Raw genomic sequence first — 22,336 nt, 5'->3', positions numbered from 1 at the left:
ACAGCTGCTTGGGTGTGAATAGACATCTAATGCATGAAAATCCTGTTTCCCAGGTGCATAAATTGATGCTTAACTTGGGATGCATCCTGCCTCTGCAAAGGATTTTAATTCTGAATACTGTGTTCCAGTTTGGTCAGAAGCTGTGGCTGTCACACAAGAATCTTGTCACAACATTATTTCTCCTTTTGCAAAGATTAGAGTAGAATATTGTTGTGCTAGTTTCATCATCTATCAAACATATTTACATCAGTGTGCTTCTTGAGAAAGCAGTGGAAGCTTTTTTTCCTGCTATTATTCAGTTTCTAATTTGTAATTACATCTTGCATTTAATCAGGACTGACTAAGTATTAATGACAAACAAAGTATAATTGAAGATAAAGCCACAGAAAAAGCAACTGGGAATAAAGCAATTTGGAATGCTTGCAAACAGAGGTGTTACGATTATTATTTTTTAAGTTATTATTCTTGTTAGGTTAGAATGGCCTATTTTGTTAGATCCATCTCTTTGAGTCAGCAGAATTGCTGAAGAATAAGCTAGATTTTCTTTTGATTCATGTGTCAATACTGGAGCTTTTTCCTTCTGAAAAGTTTATCTCAGGGCACCCATCAATAACATTCAGTTCAACTGTCTGGGCCAAAGTTACTGAAGGCAATAAATACATCAGACAACAGGATGTTCATTTTCTGTACTGTTCACTCCCCAGCCTTCCAGGAGAAGACCCAGGTAGGAAGCCCTTCCACTAGCAAAGGGCATTTATACTTCAGAAGCTCCACGTGTATTTTTAGTTCCTCCTGAAGAGTTTCAATAACATTTTGCTCTTAGCAAATGTTCCTTAAAGCCGATGTCAGCGTTTCCTGTTCTGTAATTACTGTTTGCTAACATCAGGAGCAGGTTCCCAAAATATTCTTTCTTCATATGAATAGACCTCACCCACGTGACTCGTTCCAGTGAAATCAGTTGTTTTAAATACTGCCTCAGAGAGGGAAGGAGATTGCAGCATCACAGAATTTCCCTGCCAGCAAAGCACAGGCCTTACAAAGCACAGCTCTGTGAAGCTTTCCGTGTCTAGCCGTACTGGGTCAAGACCTGAAATGTGCTCAGACCTTTGTTGCTGGCCAAATCCTTGGTGACATAGAAAAGTGCTCTCTATCAAGACAACAATGTTTTTGTCTGCTACGTGGTAAGCAAGGTAGTGTAGCTGTGTTAATACAAATAGTTTTTTAAAAGTAGCGTCCCTTCTATGTACATAGGTTGCATGCAGTTACCCTCAGACACAGCTACAATGGCAGATGCAGTGTCGTGTGGATGCCTCTACGTGTGCCCAGCTTCAAAAATATTTCTCTCTTCCTCGCTGCTGCGTGGGAGAAGAAAATAAAAAGAAATACATAGAACAGTCACACTACTAGTTATTCCTCTTACTGACTGTAAACAAAATAAATGGTGTAGAGGTGCTCATACTTTTTAGGTGCTGTTTCAGTGATCTGACTCCTGTTCCTCTACAAAACACCTCCCACTTTCCTTTAAATCCGTTGGAAACATAAGCTGTTCCTATTTATCTGCTGAATTGCAGCTGAGTTAAATGGCTACAGTAGCCTAAGAGGCTATGAAGAGGGGTAATAGAAAGGCAGCACCAAGATATGCCTGAAAATAAACTGCTCCTAGTAGTCATATGGCATTTCTTCTGTGGTTGCATTCTGACTCAGAATGGAGTTCAGTTGGAGAGAGCTACTGCCCTGCACTCAGTCTCATTAGTTGTACTTGGGGGCTGCTAACATGCTGAGTGCAAATGACGCTATCTGAGGCATTTACTTGGAAGCCACTCTTGTCCTACCTTTCCATCTCTTAATTTACTGAAGTTGATTGAACTTCATTCAATTCTTGTGTGAACATGGGAGATACTTGAAACTTGTCACCAGGTGGGTCACACGCCACATGCAGGGGTTATTTGGTATCTTATTTTCACATCCATTTGCTTTCAGGAATTCAATTTTAAATTACAATTCAGTGCAATGTCTTCATTTCCAGGAAACATGAGTTGCATTGCAAAGTTTTTTTTTTTTTATTTTTAACATCCTCAGAAATAAATATCACTAAGGAATCCCCATTTCACAATGACTTCTCCATTTATGACAGGTAACAGGTTGTCTGTAGACTCCACAAATTAATACTACAGTAACAACATGGCATTTGGACTGCTTAAACGAAAATATGGTCTCCCTGCTGCTATCAGGTGCTTACGGCATCAGATAACCTGAGTGTGAGCACCATGTAAATAATTTTATATTCCTATCTGTTAAAGCTCTACAATCATAGAATCATGAAATGAACACAGAATGGTTTGGGTTGGAAGAGACCCTAAAGCCCACCCAGCCCAACCCCTGCCATGGGCAGGGCTGCCCCCCACCAGCTCAGCTCCAGGCCCCATCCAGCCTGGCCTGGAGCGCCTCCAGGGATGGGGCACCACAGCTTCTCTGGCAGCTGTGCTAATAGCTTCGCCATCCTCTGAGTAAAGGATTTCCTCCTAACATCTAACCTGAATCTCCCTCTTTTTGTTTAAAACTATTCTGCCCTGTCACTAGTAGACCATGTAAGAAGTCAGCCCCATCCTACTTATAAGCTCCCTTTCTAGAAACTGGAAGAGTTTTCAGCTTGAACAGTGTGAAAACCAGCTTTAAACCACCTTGCGGCTAACAGAGAAGGGCAACAAAAATAAACAAAGCTGTGGACCAGCTATGTGAGGGAATAATTCTGTTATTTATTTAATCAGGGCAAAATTAGCCTGGGAAAAAATGACTGAGAGGAGAAAAGAGAGAAATCACAAAATAACTGAAATCCTCAGAGACATGGAATAGGTGACTATGGATGATTTCCAGTGCAAGAATATAAAACAATACAAGCAAAAGGCAGATGCTGAGCAAGCAAAAGGAGATAATTTGCCAGTGAGCTCATGCTGAGGCTGTAGAGTACCCTGCTACAGGATGATGCAGATCTCCGAAGCTTATCTTGGTCCAAAAGATGAGGGTGATTTGACTTGCTTGGCTAATTGCAAAATGAAAGTGCCCGGAAAATAATAAAGACACAGATGAAAAGTCTGTCAGAAGAAGACAGAAGTACACTTGTCTAACCATCTGATTATTAGCAGAACTGAAGCAAACTTCTGCAAGTACTTCAGTGGATTAACCAAAATGAAAAGGCTGCTATGTAGATTATCTCTTCTCTCAGTTCCAGTTATTACTCACAAGAAATTGGAAAGATAGGAGTAATTATAATAAAAGCAGAAAGGCACTTGATAATTTATTTCTGGTTTTTGATCACTTCTTGAAATACTTTATCTTACACCATTGCAGACAAACCAAATTATCTTATTTTACTCATAAGATGTTCTTTTTAAGCTCTGTGGCATCTTTTCTAGGCCAGAGAAAATGGAATAGTATTATAACTGGGAGCTATTGATGTGTTTGAGTTCATCTGGCAGCACACAGTATTTATCCATTTCTCCATTTATGCATTCTGTTTTTGACAGAATTTTGCTGCTTTTAACCTGCTGTGTTTAATGCATTTTCTTATCCAGGGATTGAGAGGTCACGGAGTAACGGAAGCATGGACAAGTCTGGGTCTAAGCCCTTGGCCATGAAGTGAGCTTTAACGATGAGTGTTTACAAAAACTAGATTGATGGGAAGCTAATAGAAGCTAATAGTTGTTCTCCATTTAGCAGAGACTGAAAGAAAACCTTGGTGTCATAAAGGTGTTTAAATGGACAAAAAGCCCCACTGTGTTTGCCTGGAAAAAAAAAATCTTGCTGTGAACCAGGCCTATTTTCTTCAAATAATCTCTAAGGAAACAGCCTCTGCCAAGCTAGGATCTGATTACCAGTTGCAGGCCTCAGACCATAGCCATTATTGTTTTAACATTTCTGCCTTCCTCTTTATCTCAGCACGAACCTGGCTGTATGGGCTGTTGTGTAATTTGACCTTGCTTGGAGATAAAAAGACAGGTTAGCACTCAGGGATCACAAAGACAGAAGCAAAAAGACAGTATTTAGAAAATAAAGGAGGGAGCTCCCACTATATGATTATGTGTAATGCCCTGTGCTGTGCTACTTGGGTGGCCAGTTGAATAGTTCCTTTCCATGAGACCCAGGCAGAAATGTGGAGCTGTTTGGCATATTTTCTCCAATTTTAACCTTGTCTGTGCAGGGAAGCTGTGATTTTCATCACCAACATATTAATGTGACCTCAGATGATTTCCAGCAGTCTTTGATCTTAGGAAAAACAGGAAGGAAAAATGTACACGTACATATATGAAGGTTGAGTGCTGGAGGGAAACAAAACAAATAGTATATCCCAAAGCAGGAAGAGTCAAAAATGATTCTTACAGATCACTTTTTACTGTCGTTTTACTACTGTCCTCTGACCTTTGCATGCAACAAGACAGTGAGCTTAGAGCAGCAATTAAGCTCTACGTGTCTTTGGATTTAAGCATCTTGGGATGCTAAAGAAAATAAAAGCTCAGTGATTAAGTGTTCAATATCTAAAAGCTAAAAAAGTATAAATAAACAGGAAGAGAGATTCTGTTACTACCAACAGATCAAATTTATACTGACAGCTGTGCACTGCATAAATGGTCACTGTCAAAACCAAAGCAATGGTGCAAGGCTGTGAGGTCACCGCTAAATCACGGTGGAAGCAAAGTAAGTAACACCTCATCTCTCAGAAACAGAGCAACCCAAAACTCAGCTAATTTTAGCTTGTTGTTTCTATGATTCTGGAGAGACGTCAAGCCAAGAGTAAGGGAAGCATGTTTTTTTTTCATATCAGACCATATGGCAGATAATAAACGCCTGATATTCTTCCTTCCTGCATAGGCATGAACAGAAAAAAGTAATGTCTGTAGCAGGGTTTCCTGACAGATAACACCACATCATTCTTCACACATCCTCACTCTCTCACTCCTGTCTTTAATTTATAAGCTCTTCAGACCCTCGTTGTGCTCTGACGACAGTTCAAGCGTTTTAGTACTGTTACAGTAAATGTCAGAAAAGAGAAGGGAATTGCAGCTCAGATAGCTCTGGCTAGGTACAACTTCTGGTTGCAGCCCTGGCTTTATTCTGAATGGCTCCTCAAAATTGTCTGAGATTCTGGTTAAAGACACAGCAAAACAGTGTATGGTCCCAGTCATCTGTACTGCTGTTTTGTCAGTTGGAAGAACAGGTACGTGTGAGGAGTGGCCTATTTGTAGTATCTAGATTCCAATTAGCTTTTCCAGCTGTTACTTACACACAGCAAAACACATCTTGTTAACGTGGGCCTTCAGACTTGTCGAGACCAAACCAACCATTTAGCTGCCATGACCTATAGCCGTCAGACCTGTCTTTGCCCTGCAAACAGAACAGTTCTGTGCCTGCTCTCTCGTCAGAATGCTTGAGCTTCTCAACTGAGACAATGAGTTAGGTTACACAGTGGAAAGCTTTGGAAAGTTTTTGGAAAGCTTTATTTTCCTCATCATTTTACACTTGTATTTGCTGAAGGGTGACCGAGAAGCAAAAGTTCATAGGGAACACACCAGCATTTAGCCTGGTTATATCATTCTGGAACAATTCAGTGGTTCTTTTTTGACTCCTTGATGACCAAACAAATTGACTGTGTTTTTTCCTCTTCCAGACTCTGACAGCACCTGCCCCGTTTGCAGATGAAACAAGCTGTCAGTGCAGAGCACCCCACGAGAAGCTGACCATTGCACAAGCCCGCCTGGGAACACCAGGTATGTGTAGAGAATATCAGCAGGACCATGGGTACTCTCAAAGCACAGGCTTTCTCTTACAGATATGTACCAATACTGGCTTTTGCCTTCTATTTGGAAGCAAAGAGGCCAGCCTGATATCTGGTGCTATCAGGTAATGGGGAAGAAACCAGTGACTAAAGGACTGTTATTATTTGCTAGAGAAAAAAAACAGGGGAAAACATTGCAAGCTAGAGTTTGATATTCTCATGGATGCTTGCATGTTGTTCAGAAGGAAGGCTTGCCAGCCCACTCCAGACAGCCTGAAAACTGTGTTGTGTAATGGCTACCACTGGAGTTTCTTTCACTGATTCTCTTACTGACCACATAAAAATCTTCAGTGGCCTTAATTAAAGACGGTTTGCCCTTTGTAAAGAAAACATTCCTAATTTGTGAGCTCTGTCTGAACATTTTTTCCAGGCTTACCTCTGTGTTTGGGCTGGGGAAACAGAATAATTTCACAGAAAGTCCCAAATAAATATTTCAGCCCCACTGGATTCCAGGAGTATCGTTGTTTTTTTTTAAGCTGTTGTATACTTACTCTACATACTTAAAATAAGCTTCTAGAGTACGTAAGCAGATCCACTGTAGAGGAGTAAATACCAGATTCCTAGTCAGTTGTTCAAGGTATTATGTGGTCCCAAATCTTTATGGACCCCAGGATGTCCTGATAGTGGAGATATCTCTCTGTAGAGCTGAAGCACGTTCCATGAATGTTAGGGCTCTGTTTTTCTTGTCTCAGTTTCCCTTTTGCTTGAAGGTAACTTCTCTGTGGCACAGCTGTTAGGCCAGTCATTTGGTAAAGAATGTTTTACCTTTTCTGCCTAAAGACTGTTGCTGAAGATTTCATACAGGGAGAGTTATATGGGTGATAGCGGCTGTAAGACTGAAAAAAAAGATGAGCTCATTAATAAGAAGGAAATATGAAAAAAGGACAGTGAAGTGCTTATGTGGAAGAGGTGAGTTATGTGGAAAAAAGCCACAAACCAGAGGGAGAAAATGTGAAGCAATAGTAAAAAGCAAGGAATAAAAATTTAAAAATCCAGAAGACAGAACTGTCTAGAAAGGCAGAGGGAAAAGAACAAGACATATGGTGGAACTCTGAATGAGACAGGAGGATGACATTTTTGCTAAATTAGAATACGGGGATGATGGATGATAATAAATAGGCTAAGTTTGAGAGAAAACAGCAGAGTACAGAGAAGAAGAAGCAATAAGCAGGATAAAACTCCGCACGTTCACCCACAGAGAATTTTGAATATCAGAAATGGAGTAGATATTCACAGTGATCTTATCTGGGAACAAAAACCTGTTCAGCTGAATTAAGTGAAACTAGTTTGGGGTCTGTAAAGTCACTGTTGTGTTTCTTTCTCCACAGTTGACAGACCTGTCAGAGTGTATGCAGATGGGATATTTGACCTCTTCCATTCTGGCCATGCTAGAGCTCTTATGCAAGCCAAAACTCTATTCCCAAATAGCTACTTATTAGTAGGAGGTAAGATCAGAGTAATTTATTGCACTGAATTTTTGCTTCTGTGCTTTAGCATTGGAGTTATTGCTGTGCTCTCACCCCCCGCTGTTAATGCACTATGACTTTGAATGCTACTTTCACTCTGGGGGCTTTCTATAGGTGATTTGCCTTGACTTACATCTTACAATTGCATCAATTAAAGTAAAAGTCAAATTCTGCCCTCAGCAGCACAGGCACAATTCCCATTCTAGTTAAAGCAGGTGTCTGCGTGACTCTGTGCTTAGAATAGCTCCACATGAATAATTTACCTTTTTCAGTTATTCGCTCAAAATTGTTCAAAGATGGAGATGAGTGAATGAGATCAGCCACTCATTTATTTCTGGCTCTTCAGTCCCTCTGCCAGTCAGGCACAGCCCACATCCTCTTGCTGCTGGGTCAGTACTGTGTGTGTGAGCCCAGTCTTCACCATCAGCCGAGAAGCTGAATCTAGCCTGTTATCACTGTAGACCTAAATGTACATCATGACTTGAATATATTTTTCAGCTCTCAAGTGTCCGCAGGCAATTTACATTCTTTCCAGCTTTTTCCACTAATTCCTTCTTTTTTGCCGTGTGGCTTGCTAACAGATGCTCAGCACTTGGCATTTGCCAGAGAAGTCACTGGAGAGTGGCTGTTTCTTGCCCAGCTGGCTGTGCAAGCACTGTTCTCGTGAGGCCCCAAGAACATGCATTTCATTTCCAGTTTCCCTGCACCTTTGAGTTTGAGATACATCTCAGAAATATTGCACAACAATATTCAGCTGCTCAGATGTTCATAGAAATGATAATAAAGAGAATGTAGATGCAACCTCCAGATGCTTTCTAAGACACTCATTGCATCTTTGTTCCAAATCAGTTGGAAAGGGGGAAGGTTTAAAAAAAATTATAGAGGAAAAGAAAATCTCCTTTTAAACATAATCTTCAGTTTTACTATTAAGTTTATGAATGGTGACAATTCAAAGGGAGCTTCCTCAGAGAGAAATGACATCCCTTTGTTACGAAAGAAAAATGTAGGACATCTTGTTTCCCCCTTGATCCAGATAGCTTGCAGTAGAAACAAGTGGATGTGCAAAAGTGTGAAGAATGTGAAACTTAAAAAATGGAAATTATGTAGGTTTTGTTCCTGTTTTTAAAAGTAAGAGAGGTGAAATGATTGTGTCACATATCAGGGAAGGAGCTCTGGGGCAAAAATGCAGCTTTATTGAATTCCATGGCGTAGCTCCACTGTGCCTTTTAGTTCTGGAGTGAAAGACAAAGCAGCCAGCACTCATTAGTACCTTTTCACAGCAATGCAGTGCCTTAGCACGTTTAAAGAATGGGCACTTTTCCACACCCACGTACAATTTGTGCTGCAAAAGCACTGGTGTCACGTGTGTTGCTGTGCATCACAACCGATCCCTTTTATTTCTTATTGTGAAAACAATTATTTGGAGCTAAGATGTTTTTGATAGACATTTATGCCTTCCCAAACCACTCATTAGAGCAGGATGATAGAAATAAAAGGAAGTGCAGACACACTGTGACTGCACTCTATATGAACAAGTAGTACTCAAAAATTGAAATTTCACCTTTCTACAAAATTCAAGCAAAAACTTCTGTTTCTCAATAATTTTAACAGACCCTTTCTTCCAGGAGAGGGTAACGCTAAGGTTACATAAGGTTTGTAAATAAATATAAATGCAGTCTCAGAAAGGAATCTTCCAACTGCAAATGCGTTTTCTCCATTAAATCAGCAGGCATATAAAAATGATGTCACAAGAGAGAATTGCATTTAGCTAGCTGAAATACACATATATATTGTTATCTGACTTTGAATTTTGCCTGAGCTCCAGGGTATTTACATTTTGCCTGCTTTAAAGGTTCTTAATGACCATACATCAAGAACATCCATTTTGAATCTCAAAAAGGACTTAATCTTTGCCAGAGCCTCGTCTGATAGGTTGATGTTTTCAAATTGGAAAGAAGTGGCTGCTGTTGGGCTGCTCTCACGTGCCTCTGCAGCACTAATAATGTTGCATTTGTCATTTGTCAAGTATATTTAGTGTTTGTCCAGGTGTCACAGAAAAGTGAGACGCAAAGGCATGGGTTTGACCTGTGGTGAAGGGCAAATACTGTCAACCCAAAGGGTATAAAATTATTCCATGCGGGAGTCAAATGACAATTGCAGCTATAATATTGGACAGAGTTAGAGCTGTGGGGACAGGCCACTGCATCTTATGCAACATTACGTGAGTGGAAGGATAATGGCCAACTTTTATAGTCCTCAGTAACATGGATGGTGCTTCCCCCTCATTTTAAAAGCAGTGTGACACAGTACTGGCACATCCAGAGTTAAAGATGCATTCCCAGGCTCCACCCTCTCCACTGGGGCATACACCTTCTCCCAGTCCTTTCCACAGCATTTTTTCTTCTGTAATTTCCCCTTTGATCATGCCATAAGCCTTATTTCTCTTTCTATGAAATCTGCTGAAGTCCAAGCTAAACTCAGAGACAGATTCCTGTAAAATTTGCCCCGACCTTATTTCATTCAGTGCTTATTTCATGAGAAACTGTTCTTTGTGATTTTAGAGCTGTGTGGGCAAATTAATCATTTAGAACTTTGTTTACATAAGAGCAAACCTTTATATTGTGAGGGCGGTTGAACGCTGGAAGAGGGTGCTGTGTGGTTTCCATCTTTGGTGTGCAGCCTTGCTGTAGTCAGCCCCCTCCAGGGAAGGGTTGTTGGATTAGGTGTCCAGGTATCTTCCTGTCTCAACCATTTTGTGATACATGTACTTTGACACTGCAGTTTCCATTTATTTTTGAAGCACTGTCCATAATCAGCCCTGAAATCTCTTGCTTGTAGTGGGACTCACTTGCCTCACGTGTGCTTACGGTACCATGTGAGATATCCTGCAGTATTTCACTTGGGCTCCGGCTGCAGCTCTAGAAAGGGAAGGTCTCTCATAAATCTGTGGTTGTACTTGCCAACCATGAGCAGATCTCCTAGAGGCCCTGGAGCTCCTCAAAATTAGCTAAGGCGATAGCTAAGTGCTTAGCATAATTATGGGAAGTGAAAAATATCTGATCCAGCAAATTCTACAGCGGGTGAAGTCATTTTGATGATACTTCCATATTTTAGTTTGCAGTGATGATTTAACTCATAAGTTCAAAGGCTTCACTGTGATGAATGAAACGGAGAGATATGAAGCCCTCAGACACTGTCGCTATGTGGATGAGGTCATCAGAGATGCACCCTGGACACTAACACCAGAATTCCTTGAGAAACATAAGGTATGTTTCTCCTCTTATCCCCCTTTCCCTTATATGGGAATTGAAGGTAAACAGCAAGCGTGTGAAGTTGTGTCAGCTGGAGTAAGTTATTTAATTCAGTTCACTCCAGTATCCAAAGTTAGGTACCTGCCTTGCTTGCCCTCAGTCTGTGTCAGAAAATGCTGTATTTCTCTTGTCTTTTTTCCTCAGTATGCTGGGCTGATTTTTAAATGGCAAAATAACTGAAGAATCATCCATAAACTTATATTCAGGAAAGATCGACCACCAATAAAGCTATAATGCAATGACTGAAGTTCTGTTGAAGTCCTGAATTCAAGACATATTTGTTATTAATGTGAACAGGTGCAATACTTGGCCAGAAATACAAAGAAATATAATCTCTTACAGTTATTGTCTGTCATGCAGTACATCTTAACAAAAGCATAATTTACTAAATGTACTTTGGTGCCCACATGACTCGGCTCTTCCAGTAGCTGAAACAGCTATCTTAGGTTTTCTACAGAATATCACAGACAGCCACAGCACTGTGTTAATGACAGTGCTTCTGGAGACAAGCTTTCTGTTCTTTCATTATTATCATAGAACTTAGCAGTTTTAGGCCTAAATCTAGTGCAGTATTCTAGGTGATGGCTTTAGGATGAGAATGTCAAAAGAAAGTCAGCTGAAATCAAGAGTTGATCTTCCACAACAACCCCTCTCTGAACCAAAATTCAGTGGTGGTGGCATGTGATTCTTCTGTTCACTGGCAGATTGACTTTGTAGCCCATGATGACATCCCATACTCCTCTGCTGGCTCGGATGATGTATACAAGCACATAAAAGAGGCAGGTAAGAGCAACTTCACACTTCTAGCACCTTTCTATTCAGCCTCAGCTCAAACTCTTTTACTGCCTTTTGACCACAACTGCTGGGAGAAAAGCAGCAGAGATAACACCATGTTCTCTTACACTCTAAAATCAGGTATTGCTGATTTCAGCAGAAAGATTGATTTTGTAAAACCACAAAGGATGTCCTGTGCTGAATTCCTGCCATAGCCCCCAGGAAAACATTCAAATCTGTCATAATAACAGTCCCATCTTTTTTTCTTTAATGAATTTAGGGTGCTAAACTGATGAAATGAGTTTAGTTCCCATAACAGCCAGCCAACTGCAGTGGCTTGTTGGTAACCATAAATTGATGACTCCTTGACACAGAACAGGCCTGAATATGAGGGCACACTGTAGGCCTTCAGGAGTCATTAGGATCCACTTCTGATTCACACTGAGGGCTTTTTCACTACCCTGGCAGAGGGTTTAAATGATTACCAGAGTAATTAATTTGGCATGACCATTTAGCAGGTGGCTGACTACCATATTGCGTTGAATGTGAACAAGCTGAAGTTATCACGAGTTTCGTGGAAGCTGATCTAAGCAGACTGAGTTAAGTCACTCTTTGCTTCGGGCAAAGTGAACAGTGCAGGAAGAGGAATTGATTATTTCTTTCTTCCACTGCTCTCTGGAAGCACTGCTTTGAACAATAGAGAATCCGTCCTCTTCCTGGTCTTAAAAGAATTCAAGAACAAATCTGCTTGATGGCAATTTGTAGCACAGAATGACATTCTCAAGCTATACAATGACAGCAGCAGAGCAGGTATTGACCCAAGCTGTACAAATAAGCTTTTTATAGCAGCAGTTCTTGATCTTTTTCCACTTGCAGATGTCACTGTGGTGTTTGACTCACAGACGTCCTCTGGGAACTGCCGTTCTGCAGGTTCAGAGCCTGCACCACTTCACTTTATTAGGCAGTGGAACAAGCATACCTATGGTATGGATGGGACATATAGAAGAGGTGCTGACTGGAAAACTATTTTGTGTTAGGTCTGTGAGGTGCCAAGTTCCCTGTACAACGTGACAGGAGCCCTTGGTGTCTGTTATTATCAGACTGAGCTACAGAGTGCCCAGACTTGACACATCCTTCTCTGCTGTCACACCACACAATGTGAGCTTATAACTTCAGGGAGCTGTGTTCTGTCCTTTGTCCATCACTGAAGGATGCTGGAGAAGTGATTTCAATTTTGTGTTACTGAACTTTGTTAGATTTAAAACAGGAATAATGCTACCTTAGTTTTGAGATCTAATAACATAATGGTCCTAACATTCCAGAATAGCATTATCAGCGTAGTGAATTTCCCCTAGGGCATTTTGTTTTAAATAGAACAATGTTGTGGAAGCATTTGTGCATTTTCCTTAGTTTCAGTACTCCCATTTTCCCACACCAAGTTGTTAGTGAACAGAGAAGCAAATGCAAAGTTTGGAGTCCCAAGTATAGATTTCCATGCACTGCTGTTTTCCTGTGTAGTCGGTGGAGGAGAGGACATACAGACAACAGTGAGCTCTCCAGTGCTGTGCTGACTAAACCTCTGCCCATCTGTAAACAGCTGGGTTTGAAAACATGAACTGGTTTAGAATATGAAGCAAATCAAAGCAAAATCAGTGACTAAAGGTAAAAGGGCTAAAGGCAAAGTGGCTTTTAACGCTTACTTGAAAACAATTCAGCATTTGGCATAGCAAGGGTAGACTTTGGCTTCTGTTAATGAATTCTTGTAGCTCCTATTTATAGAAGCTTCTGGCTTAAAGCGGGTTTCACTGCTTCCAAAAATACTTTCCTGAGTGACTGCTGCATGCCTGAAAAGCATGACTGGGGAAACCTCTCTGCTCTTGATTAGAATAATCTAACTTTGAGAAGAATACTAATTAGAGATCATAAGGAAAACATATCAAATATCATTTAGTCACAAGAGGCTGCTAAGCTTCTCAATTCCTTCCCCATTTGTTTTTCCAACCCCGTGAAATTTGCTAGCAATGCCTGCCTTAAGTGAATTTGAGAATTAATTGATCAATAGCTTTTAAGACAAAGCACTATTTTTTTTTTGCAAACCTATTTCTAGTCTTAACTCACAGCTCTCTCTCATTAGCAGCTTAATGTTGCAATTACATATAAGTGATAGTAATAATTTTTTGTGGCACTAAATAACTCGTAAGGCAAGGCGTGCTGGTAGTATTGCCTTTGTCACTTGTTTGAACAGGTCAAGTGATCCTGTCTTGATCAGGAACAGTGAAAAACAAATACATTCCTCAGCTGTATTGAAGAAAACAATGCAGCATTAATAAAGTACCAGTTTTGTTAGGTGGAGAAGGAGAGTGATGATACAACCAGTTAAGCAGCAAGATATACATGAAGGAGGGCTGAAGAGCCTGATGGCCTCAGTCCCCACTGCATTTTTGTATTTTGTAATGCAGAGTATACATCTTCTGCCTGAAGGTGCTTTGTGGTTTTGGCCAGTGGTTTGTCTGACTGTTTATGCTTGGTTGTTTTTTTTAAACTTAGCAGAACAAAGACTGTCAGACAGCACAACACAGGAATGGAGGGGTAAGTAAAAATACACAAGAGAGAAGCAGATTCAGTAGTGTGAGTGGAAGCAAATTGCTTCCCCCAGCGAAGGGCTGACTCAGGAGCCTCTGCCAGTCTGGTAACTTTATCAGAAGTGCAGGGGGAAGGTTTTAGCCTTTCTGCAGACTGAGGAAAAATGAACTGTACAGCAACCTCGCACCCTCTCACAAAGGAACAAGAAGAAAGAACTAAGAACGAGACGGCCAGAATTGCAAGCGTCTTGACTTTGGTTAGGCTTTTTGTGTCCCTTCTCAGCTACCTGCCGCAGTGCCTGGTCCTGCCGTGCTTTCCCAGCTGGCTTTCTTTTCCCACTTTGCTCAGGAATGTTCGTACCAACGCAGAGAACTGAAGGTATCTCAACATCAGATATAATCACAAGGATTGTGCGGGACTATGATGTGTACGCCCGGCGCAACCTCCAGCGAGGATACACCGCCAAAGAGCTGAACGTTAGTTTTATAAATGTAAGTACTCTGATCCACATTTGCTTCTGAAACGTTCTTTCCTAGGACCCCAAAGGTACCATAAAGGGTAAGAAAGTGCATCTCCCCACTGATGTTTTAAAAAGAGAAGACAGAGCTGGGAAGAACTTGATTTAAAATAGATAGGTAAGCTGAAGATGGTTTTAATTCCTCTTAGTAATTAGCGGCTTTCATTTCCATTTTTCACGTTGGTAACAAAGCTGCTGCTCCTATCCCTCCTTGAGCTGTAAATGACTTAATAACATACTAGGAAGAAAATCAGCCCCATTGCTGCTGTCTTCTCAAACACTGACCCAGAGAATGATTTGTTTCTGTATTCTATTGCGAGAAGGCAGCACAGAAAGCAAAGATTTTGATATCCAAACTTTCCCTGCAGCGTGACAAGAGTAATAAAGAAATTAACAACAAAAATGCTGATCCCTGAGATAACTAGAGAAAGCTAAAATAGGTTTTAAAACACAGGGAAGCATGTTAGGAACTAAATATTTAAATGATGCTGAAATTTAATAAAAATCACAATACGTAGCACAAGAGCATAAGTAGGGCACGAGTGCTGTTTGGAAGGATTGCTCAGAAAAATTCAGCTGCACCTTACCCTCCAGTAAACAGTGACAGAGATGAAAGCTTATTCCCTTCATTTTCTGTTTCAAGTCCCAACTTAAGGCCTTGAGATAACCTAGATTACTGAAATCTTCCTCGTGATTGGGCTAGATCATAGGGGGCTTTACCCCTCCTTCTCTGGAGCTGGGAAGGCCTCTCATGAATGACTGAATTGTGTCATTTCTTGAGGATTTTATTTACTTGTTTCTTATCGTGAAGTCTGGCAGATAAATTACAGTACACTGGGCATAAATATTTCACCATGTTTCTTCTCAGTCTTTTACACCTCTAAAAATCCTGCTTTAGGTGTTTTACCCATAACAATCACTATTGCAAGTATCCATTAAATTAGGGCACGCTGGGTGCCTTGGGGGTTCTTAAAGTCATTCTTTAACTGCTTTGAGGTTAAGATACTGTTACATATCTTATGCTTCCCCCAGTCTCAAACCCATGAACTCTGAAGTCCCTTCTGACATTTGGTTATTGTAGCTTACTGTAATTGAAATGCAAAAATACTACTTTTTACCAGAGACTTTTTCTGTTTCAAAACAAAAAATGAGATTTCACCAAGACAGAAAAGCATTGGTTTCCCAGGTAATGGAAGGCTGCCTGCTAGGTGCAAAGTGAGTTAGGCTTTTTGGGATTTTAATGATCTTCTTTGGTCCTGTAGCCCGCAAAGACAGTTCTTGTGATTCATGAGCTAGAATAACCTCACCCCCCAGTACTAAACAGTATGCATTTGGAAAGCAAATTAAAAGGACAATTAAATGAAGTTCACAGGAAATTAAAAGCTAGTAGTATGCTGTGCTGCTGTGGATTTGCATTCTGTTTTCAGGGCCAGTGGTTTGGTTAGTTTTGGATGCTGTACTTTTGAGGAGCACAGAAGCATATCAGGACAAAAGCCCTGAAGTACTTTAGAAGCTTGGCCAAATTGTGCCTTTCTAACAGTATCTTCACTTCCGCTCTCTTTCTCTTGGCTACTAAGCAACAGGAGTTTGCTCTGTTTTCTGGCAGTCTGAAGCTCCTGTATTTGCCAGGCTCCGAGGTGAATAGAATTTTCCTTCTGCTCTGCAGAAGTCTGACCATAGAGGCTTTTGGGACCGAGTCAATATCCAGGCTGGCAAGTCAGCAGCAGAATGCATTGGTCTTTTGCTTTCTATTAAGTTTGAACTGTTAATTTTTCACTTGTAGTCTTGACAAGATTCACAAAATTTTCAAAGCACATTCAGTTTGCAAATACGTACTGAGTGATGCAGTAGAATAAGCACAGTAATAACATACAACATCTTTTTCAATATGCACTTTCTGTGCTTCATTACAGATACATTAAATGCATATATAAACGTAAAGCACATACAGTCATGAGATTTGTTTTTCTTCTTTACATTCAGTGCATAATGTTTCCCAAGTCCCTGTATATTCATCTCTGCCCACACTTTCTAAACAGGAGAAGAAATATCGCTTTCAAAACCAAGTGGACAAAATGAAAGAAAAAGTAAAGAACGTAGAGGAGAAATCAAAAGAATTTGTCAACAAGGTGGAAGAGAAGAGCCATGACCTCATTCAGAAATGGGAAGAAAAGTCCAGGGAATTTATTGGCAACTTTTTAGAGCTGTTTGGACCCGATGGAGCTCTGGTAGGTATTCTGCCATGCCAGGGAGTGTGAGCATTTTTATTTATTTATTCTCTGTAACACAGATTCAAGAGCAGATTCCTTTGCTGCAGTATTTACTTTGAAAGCCAGCACAGTAGGTTAATGCCAGACCTGCTTGCTGAATCCAATAATGCGTGCCAATACTGCAGCAGGAGGATCTGCGATGCCTGTTGCTTCTTTGCAACAATTTCTGTCTTTTTTGTTTATAATTTATAACATTTTTTTAACCAGTGAGATACCCTGCCGTTAAGTAAGCTGTGAGAGTGGATGCGATACTACATTCAGTCACACTGCCTTACAGCCACTTCTTACTAAGCAAACAGATTTAGTACAGTCTGTTTTCTTCATTAGCACTAAATAAGACCAGATATACAGATAGCACACAGATACACACAGATAGCAGAGATAAGCTGTACACTGAAGTTGTTGAGAGAAACAGGAATATTAGAAATTTAATTGCTCTGTTTATCCTCTGTACTCAACAGTAGATGATATTTCCTAGTCGTAAGAACTACTGATTTTATGTACTGAGAAATTCTCATACATGTCTGGTGAGCTGGGTTGTCTAACTGACTGCAGTGAATTTTCAGGTAAAACTTGAAGCACTTTTGAAGGTCTCCTTGTTAAGTTCTGGCTCCACATACTCCATTTACCCAGGTCTGGGTGGAAGGGTAGTTAAGGGGCTGTAACAGTGTTATCTGGGGGAGAAATCCCAGTGCACCACCTTTTCAAACTAAAATCCTGCATTGAGTGGTGAGTTGGTTACAAAACAGAGTCCCAAAAGAGACCTGGCTGTCATCTTCCAGTTCTGATAGTTGTCAAACATTCTGAAGCCCTGTTTTCTTGTAATGCTTCCCATTGCTATTTTGAAATGGGGAACAAAACTTCTTCTGAATGCAGAAGTATGTAGCTGAACTACATACCATTATGAATAGTACACTCATGTTGAAAGGATCATAGTAGAGCTTCCGTTTATAAACAAATCCATGTCAAGATGGTGAATCAAATAGCCCATACAACAGTCATGTCAGGACTCGGTGCCACCAAGCTGCCCTTTACTGGAGTTTTCACCATCATCACCCCTCTGCCATCACTTGCCACACTGATTACAGCTCAACAGAGAAAAGCCTAAAAGAAGGCTTCAAGAACATAGACTGCACCTTTATTATCTCCTTACAGAGACAGCTGTCAAATGCAAAGGCCCGCTGAACACCACATGTGCCAGTCCAAGATGTACCTTTGTTGGCCAGGTGTTCACTAGTAATACCATTTTCCTTAGGGAAGTGCAGACCATAAACTGTTCTGATGAAGAACCCAGGTCTATCTGCATTGACCACATCCACATAAAAAGAGCTTTGTTTGCAAGCTAGTGTTCCCAATGCGGTCTTTTGGCCATAGGTGCTGAACAAGGAGACACAACCAACAAATCAAACCAATGCAAACATCACATGAAATCCACAAGAGATGAGATGCATTTGGGTGTGCGCTGGGAAGAAGAGAATTTCAAAGCCCTGATCCTATTCCCCTGCTCTACCAAATCAAAATGCACACTAAGTACATTTAAAAACCATATGGTGATAAATATTTTACAGAATTCAGTTTATTAGAGAAAAGCTGGTCTGCAAAGATATTTTGGGGAGATGCTGTGGCTTTCAGCTTGGAAAGCAAATGGTATCCTGGGCTCCATTAGAACAGTGGTGGCCAGCAGGGACAGGGAGGTGATTGTCCCTCTCTGCTCTGCTCTTGTGAGCCCAATCTGGAGTACTGTGTCCAGATGTGGAGTCCCCAGTACAAGAAAGACAGAGAGCTGTTGGAGAGGGTTCAGAGGAGAGCCACAAAGGTGATGAGGGGGCTGGAGCACCTCCCCTGCAAAGACAGGCTGAGGAAGCTGGGCTTCTTCAGCCTGGAGAAAAGAAGGCAGCAGGGTGACCTCATTGCAGCCTTTCAATACATAAAGGAAGCCTACAAACAGGAGGGGAATCAACTCTTTGAAAGGGTGGATAACTGCAGGACAAGGGGAAGTGGTCTTAAGTTGAGGGAGGGGAGATTTAGGTTGGATGTCAGGGGGAAGTTCTTTACTATGAGAGTGGTGAGGCGCTGGAACAGGCTGCCCAGAGAGGTTGTGGATGCCCCGTCCCTGGAGGTGTTCAAGGCCAGGTTGGATGGGGCCCTGGGCAGCCTGGTCTAGTATTAAATGGGGAGGTTGGTGGCCCTGCATGTGGCAGGGGGGTTGGAGATCCATGATCCTTGAAGTGCCTTTCAACCCTGGCCATTCTGTGATTCTGTGTCCTGAGTTAATGTCCAGATCACCTAGTGGGAAGTCTGATGCAATCAGAGACCTTTGCTAAGAAAAAATCTGTAAGAGTCCAGAGGGGTGTACTCTCTTTGTACTCTTGTGGGAAAAGCATCAGTGACAGTGAGCTGAGAGGTGCTGTAGTTTTTTTAAATCAGTTTGAGCTTTGCAGCAGGAAAGACTTTTAAAATAATGATAACTTGCTATTAGTGTCAAAACTGTTATTAACATTAATTTGCCCTATCGCTGTTAGTTAGATGTTGCTTTTAATGTTGACAGTAAAAGTACAGGAATGGTTACGGGTGTGGTAGATTCTTAGATCTGTAATTTGAATTCCATTAATATGCTGTTATTATTTCACAAATAGTTATTATAATACACTTCATGTTAGCATCAATTTTCTAAAAGTAAGGGCCACGTAACCCACAAAAAAACAGCAGCTTCTAAAAAAGGTCAAAACGTCAGTTTTCAAAATGAAAAGTTGTAGGCAACTGGTTTATAATTCTGTTCACCTGTACAATTCGCTGTGTGTATTTTTTGAGAGAGAGTCACAGAGGTGTCAGAAACAACGACGATTAATGAGGCACAAAACTTTTGTTCTGGTGTGAGAGAGTTCCCCAGCACGTCCTGGTGTGCAGCCCCTAATGGCAGACATGGAGCTCCACAAAAACAGAAAACAGTGGGACTAATTTCACCTCATTTCAGAAATCTATGAGCGAAAGAGCTGCATTTCAGAATAGATAAGCAGGAAGTAAAGCTTACAGCGTATGACTTCTGCATGAATCTTCCTCTCAGTGGAATGAACCACTGCAGGCACCCACGGAGGTTTGGGTGAATCTCGTGTGTTGCAGCTGAAGCCAGGGCTGGTGTTAGAATACTTCGTACGTCCACAGCCTGGACCTTGAAAGTCAGCAGAAATATCAATAGCACAAAAGCATTAGTCCTCCGTAATGCCTTGCTGGTGCCTGTTTTGTAAGACAAAGGAGCATCAACACGTAGGCAATGTGATTTCTTTTGCCCAGCCTCTCATGGCACATAGCTATCGACACAGACCCCACCCTTGAGCAGCATGAATGCAACTACGAGGTATAAAATTCAGAAGTGGGAAAAACAATTCTGTCCAGTCATAAGTTTGGCAAATCTAAGTATTATCTCCGTAAACCATTGGATGAATCTGAATTTGCTTGAAGCAAGGCTTGAAAATTCTTTTGCCGTCTCCCCAGAAGGTCCTGGCACACAGCCTTGTCCAATCCTCCGGTGTTTCAAGCGAGTCATTAAAGTTGTTTTTCCTTATTCAAGGCCAGTGGCTAGAGGACTACTTCCATTAGGAACACAGGACTGCAAAGATATGAGTGTCACTTACCCTGGATGAGCAGGGCCAGGGGAAGAGGAGTCATCCTGGAGTAAGGAATAGCACTGCCATCTCCTGCAGCTGGCCGTGGTTTTAGCTGTCAGCCTGGTGCTTCAGGCACTTCTGTGAGAGACACTGGGGACTGGCTGAGCACCCACCTCCCCAGCTGAAGTTGTGAGCACATCAGACTGTTCAATCACCAAACCCTTTGCTGAAGCAGGGACCAGGAAAATGTCCGATGGTTCAGCTGAGGGCTTTAGCAGGAAGGTGAAATTCTCCTTTCCAGCCCAGGGAGGGGCACAGTCAAGTGCCCACTGCCAAGTGGGATAGGTAGAGGGCCAGGCTGGGCCGCTTCAGTTCCCCCCAGCACTGGTACCACACCATGAGGCATCACATCACTGAGCTTTTTGAAGCGGCCAGTAGGTGGCAGGGGCAAGAAAGCCAGAAGTGGTTTTCTTGGCCAGGATAAAAACATATCGAACACCGTGTTTTCAGTAGGGGTTGTTTTCAAGGAGAGGATGAAACAGGCTAAATCATACCAACACACTGGGTGAGAAATTGGCTGACAGGGCAGGCTGAAAGGGTTTTGCAAGTGGGGTTATGTGGGACTGGCAGCCAGTCACTAGTGGGGTTCCCTGGAGCTCCGTTTTAGGGCCAGTTCTGTTTAGTGTTTTCATCAATGATCCAGTTGCAGGAGTCAGATGTACACTAAGAAAGTTTGCATGTGATACTGAATTAAGAGGAGCTGTTGCCTTATGGAGAGATCTTGACAAATTAAACATGTGGTTGGCAATTACCAACCCCATGAAGCTCAACAACAGTAAGTTCCAGATTCCACTCCTGGTACAGGGCAACTCTGGACATACATACAAACTGGAGAACAAGAGGCAAGAGAGAAGCATTGCAGAAAGGGATCTAGGGGTTCTGGCTGGTGACAAGTTGAATCTGAGCCAGCGGTGCGCCCTGGCAGCCAGTGGGGCCAACAGGACCCAGGGGTGCACCGGGCCCAGCACTGCCACTGGGTGAGGGGAGGGGTTGTCCTGCTCTGCTCTGCAGCCTCACCTCCAGCACTGGCTGCAGTGTTGGGCACCGTAATTTAAGGGCAGGAAGCTACTAGAGAGTGTCTAAAGGAGGGACGAGCAGGCACGGGAAGGGGAGGAGGAACAAAATGTAACCTCAAGTTAAGAAAGACTTCAGCAGCCTAAGCAGCATGCCCAGAAGCCAGAATGTATCTCTGCACAAGTATTTGGCTCTCAGACCTGAATGACAACTTAACCTTGCTGGGGATGGCTTTTCCATTCCAGCTAAGCGTCACCTATGAACTGACTCCTGGCACTCCAAGCAACACCGGGAGTTCTTGCTCCCTGTTTCCAAGAGGAGAAATGAGCCACTCTGATTCTGAGTATTCAGCATGAAGCCGATGGCCACTGCGCAGTACAAGCCCTATCACCTGTAACCGAGTCCCAGAGCTTTACTGCAAGGTCACAGCAGCACTAACCAGCAGCAGCATTTGCCTTATTGTAGCAGAACATTTGCCTGAAAATTTGGTCTGTTCCATCCCACCAGCTATGGAAGGTTCTTGCTCAACTTTAGCAAGCAAAAAACAATAAAGCCCAAAGCAGAATATACAGGCTGCGCGAGTTTCTCTTTTAACAGACATCTGAATTCTGACATTTCCTCCCTGGCCCCAATTTTAAGGGTTTGGGTTGTGCACGTTCTAGGTACCAGGAGAAGCACTTGACAGTATTGGGCAGGCATTGGGCTGCTGCCCTTGAGAAGGGAACAAGGAAAATGGCCTGCACTGGCCAGGCAGCTGAGCAGGAGGCAGGTGTCTGTGCAGCACAGCAAGAAGAAAAGGTCCTGGGAACAAGGGGCACCTGGAGGTCAGGCAGGGGACTTGCTTTGTGAGACAGCATGACTGTCACATCTGAAATGAGCCCAAGGTAGCTCCCCTGGCTAACTCAG

At 42.0% G+C, this 22,336-nt stretch overlaps 1 protein-coding gene across 2 annotated transcripts in view; it reads left to right on the top strand.

Annotated features, from left to right (window-relative positions):
- The window catches only part of PCYT1B (phosphate cytidylyltransferase 1B, choline), a 31,299-nt gene that overhangs the window by 6,054 nt on the left and 2,909 nt on the right, over positions 1-22,336 (top strand). The window contains exons 2-8 of one of the 2 annotated variants that reach the window (XM_042868498.1): positions 5,663-5,762; positions 7,159-7,275; positions 10,411-10,562; positions 11,312-11,390; positions 14,313-14,455; positions 16,521-16,709; positions 21,676-21,940. In XM_042868498.1, coding sequence (XP_042724432.1) covers positions 5,663-5,762; positions 7,159-7,275; positions 10,411-10,562; positions 11,312-11,390; positions 14,313-14,455; positions 16,521-16,709; positions 21,676-21,786 — 891 coding nt within the window. In that variant the 3' untranslated portion in view covers positions 21,787-21,940. Of the gene's footprint in view, positions 1-5,662; positions 5,763-7,158; positions 7,276-10,410; positions 10,563-11,311; positions 11,391-14,312; positions 14,456-16,520; positions 16,710-21,675; positions 21,941-22,336 lie in introns of those variants that run through there. The other variant, XM_042868497.1, reaches the window with a different exon arrangement.

Source organism: Lagopus leucura, unplaced genomic scaffold, assembly GCF_019238085.1.
Source record: "Lagopus leucura isolate 7727_CA_CO unplaced genomic scaffold, USGS_WTPT01 Super-Scaffold_100001, whole genome shotgun sequence".
NCBI classification, from domain to species: domain Eukaryota; kingdom Metazoa; phylum Chordata; class Aves; order Galliformes; family Phasianidae; genus Lagopus; species Lagopus leucura.
The sequence above is the reverse complement of the archived record's forward strand: the minus strand, read 5'-3'. Positions and strand labels throughout refer to the sequence as shown.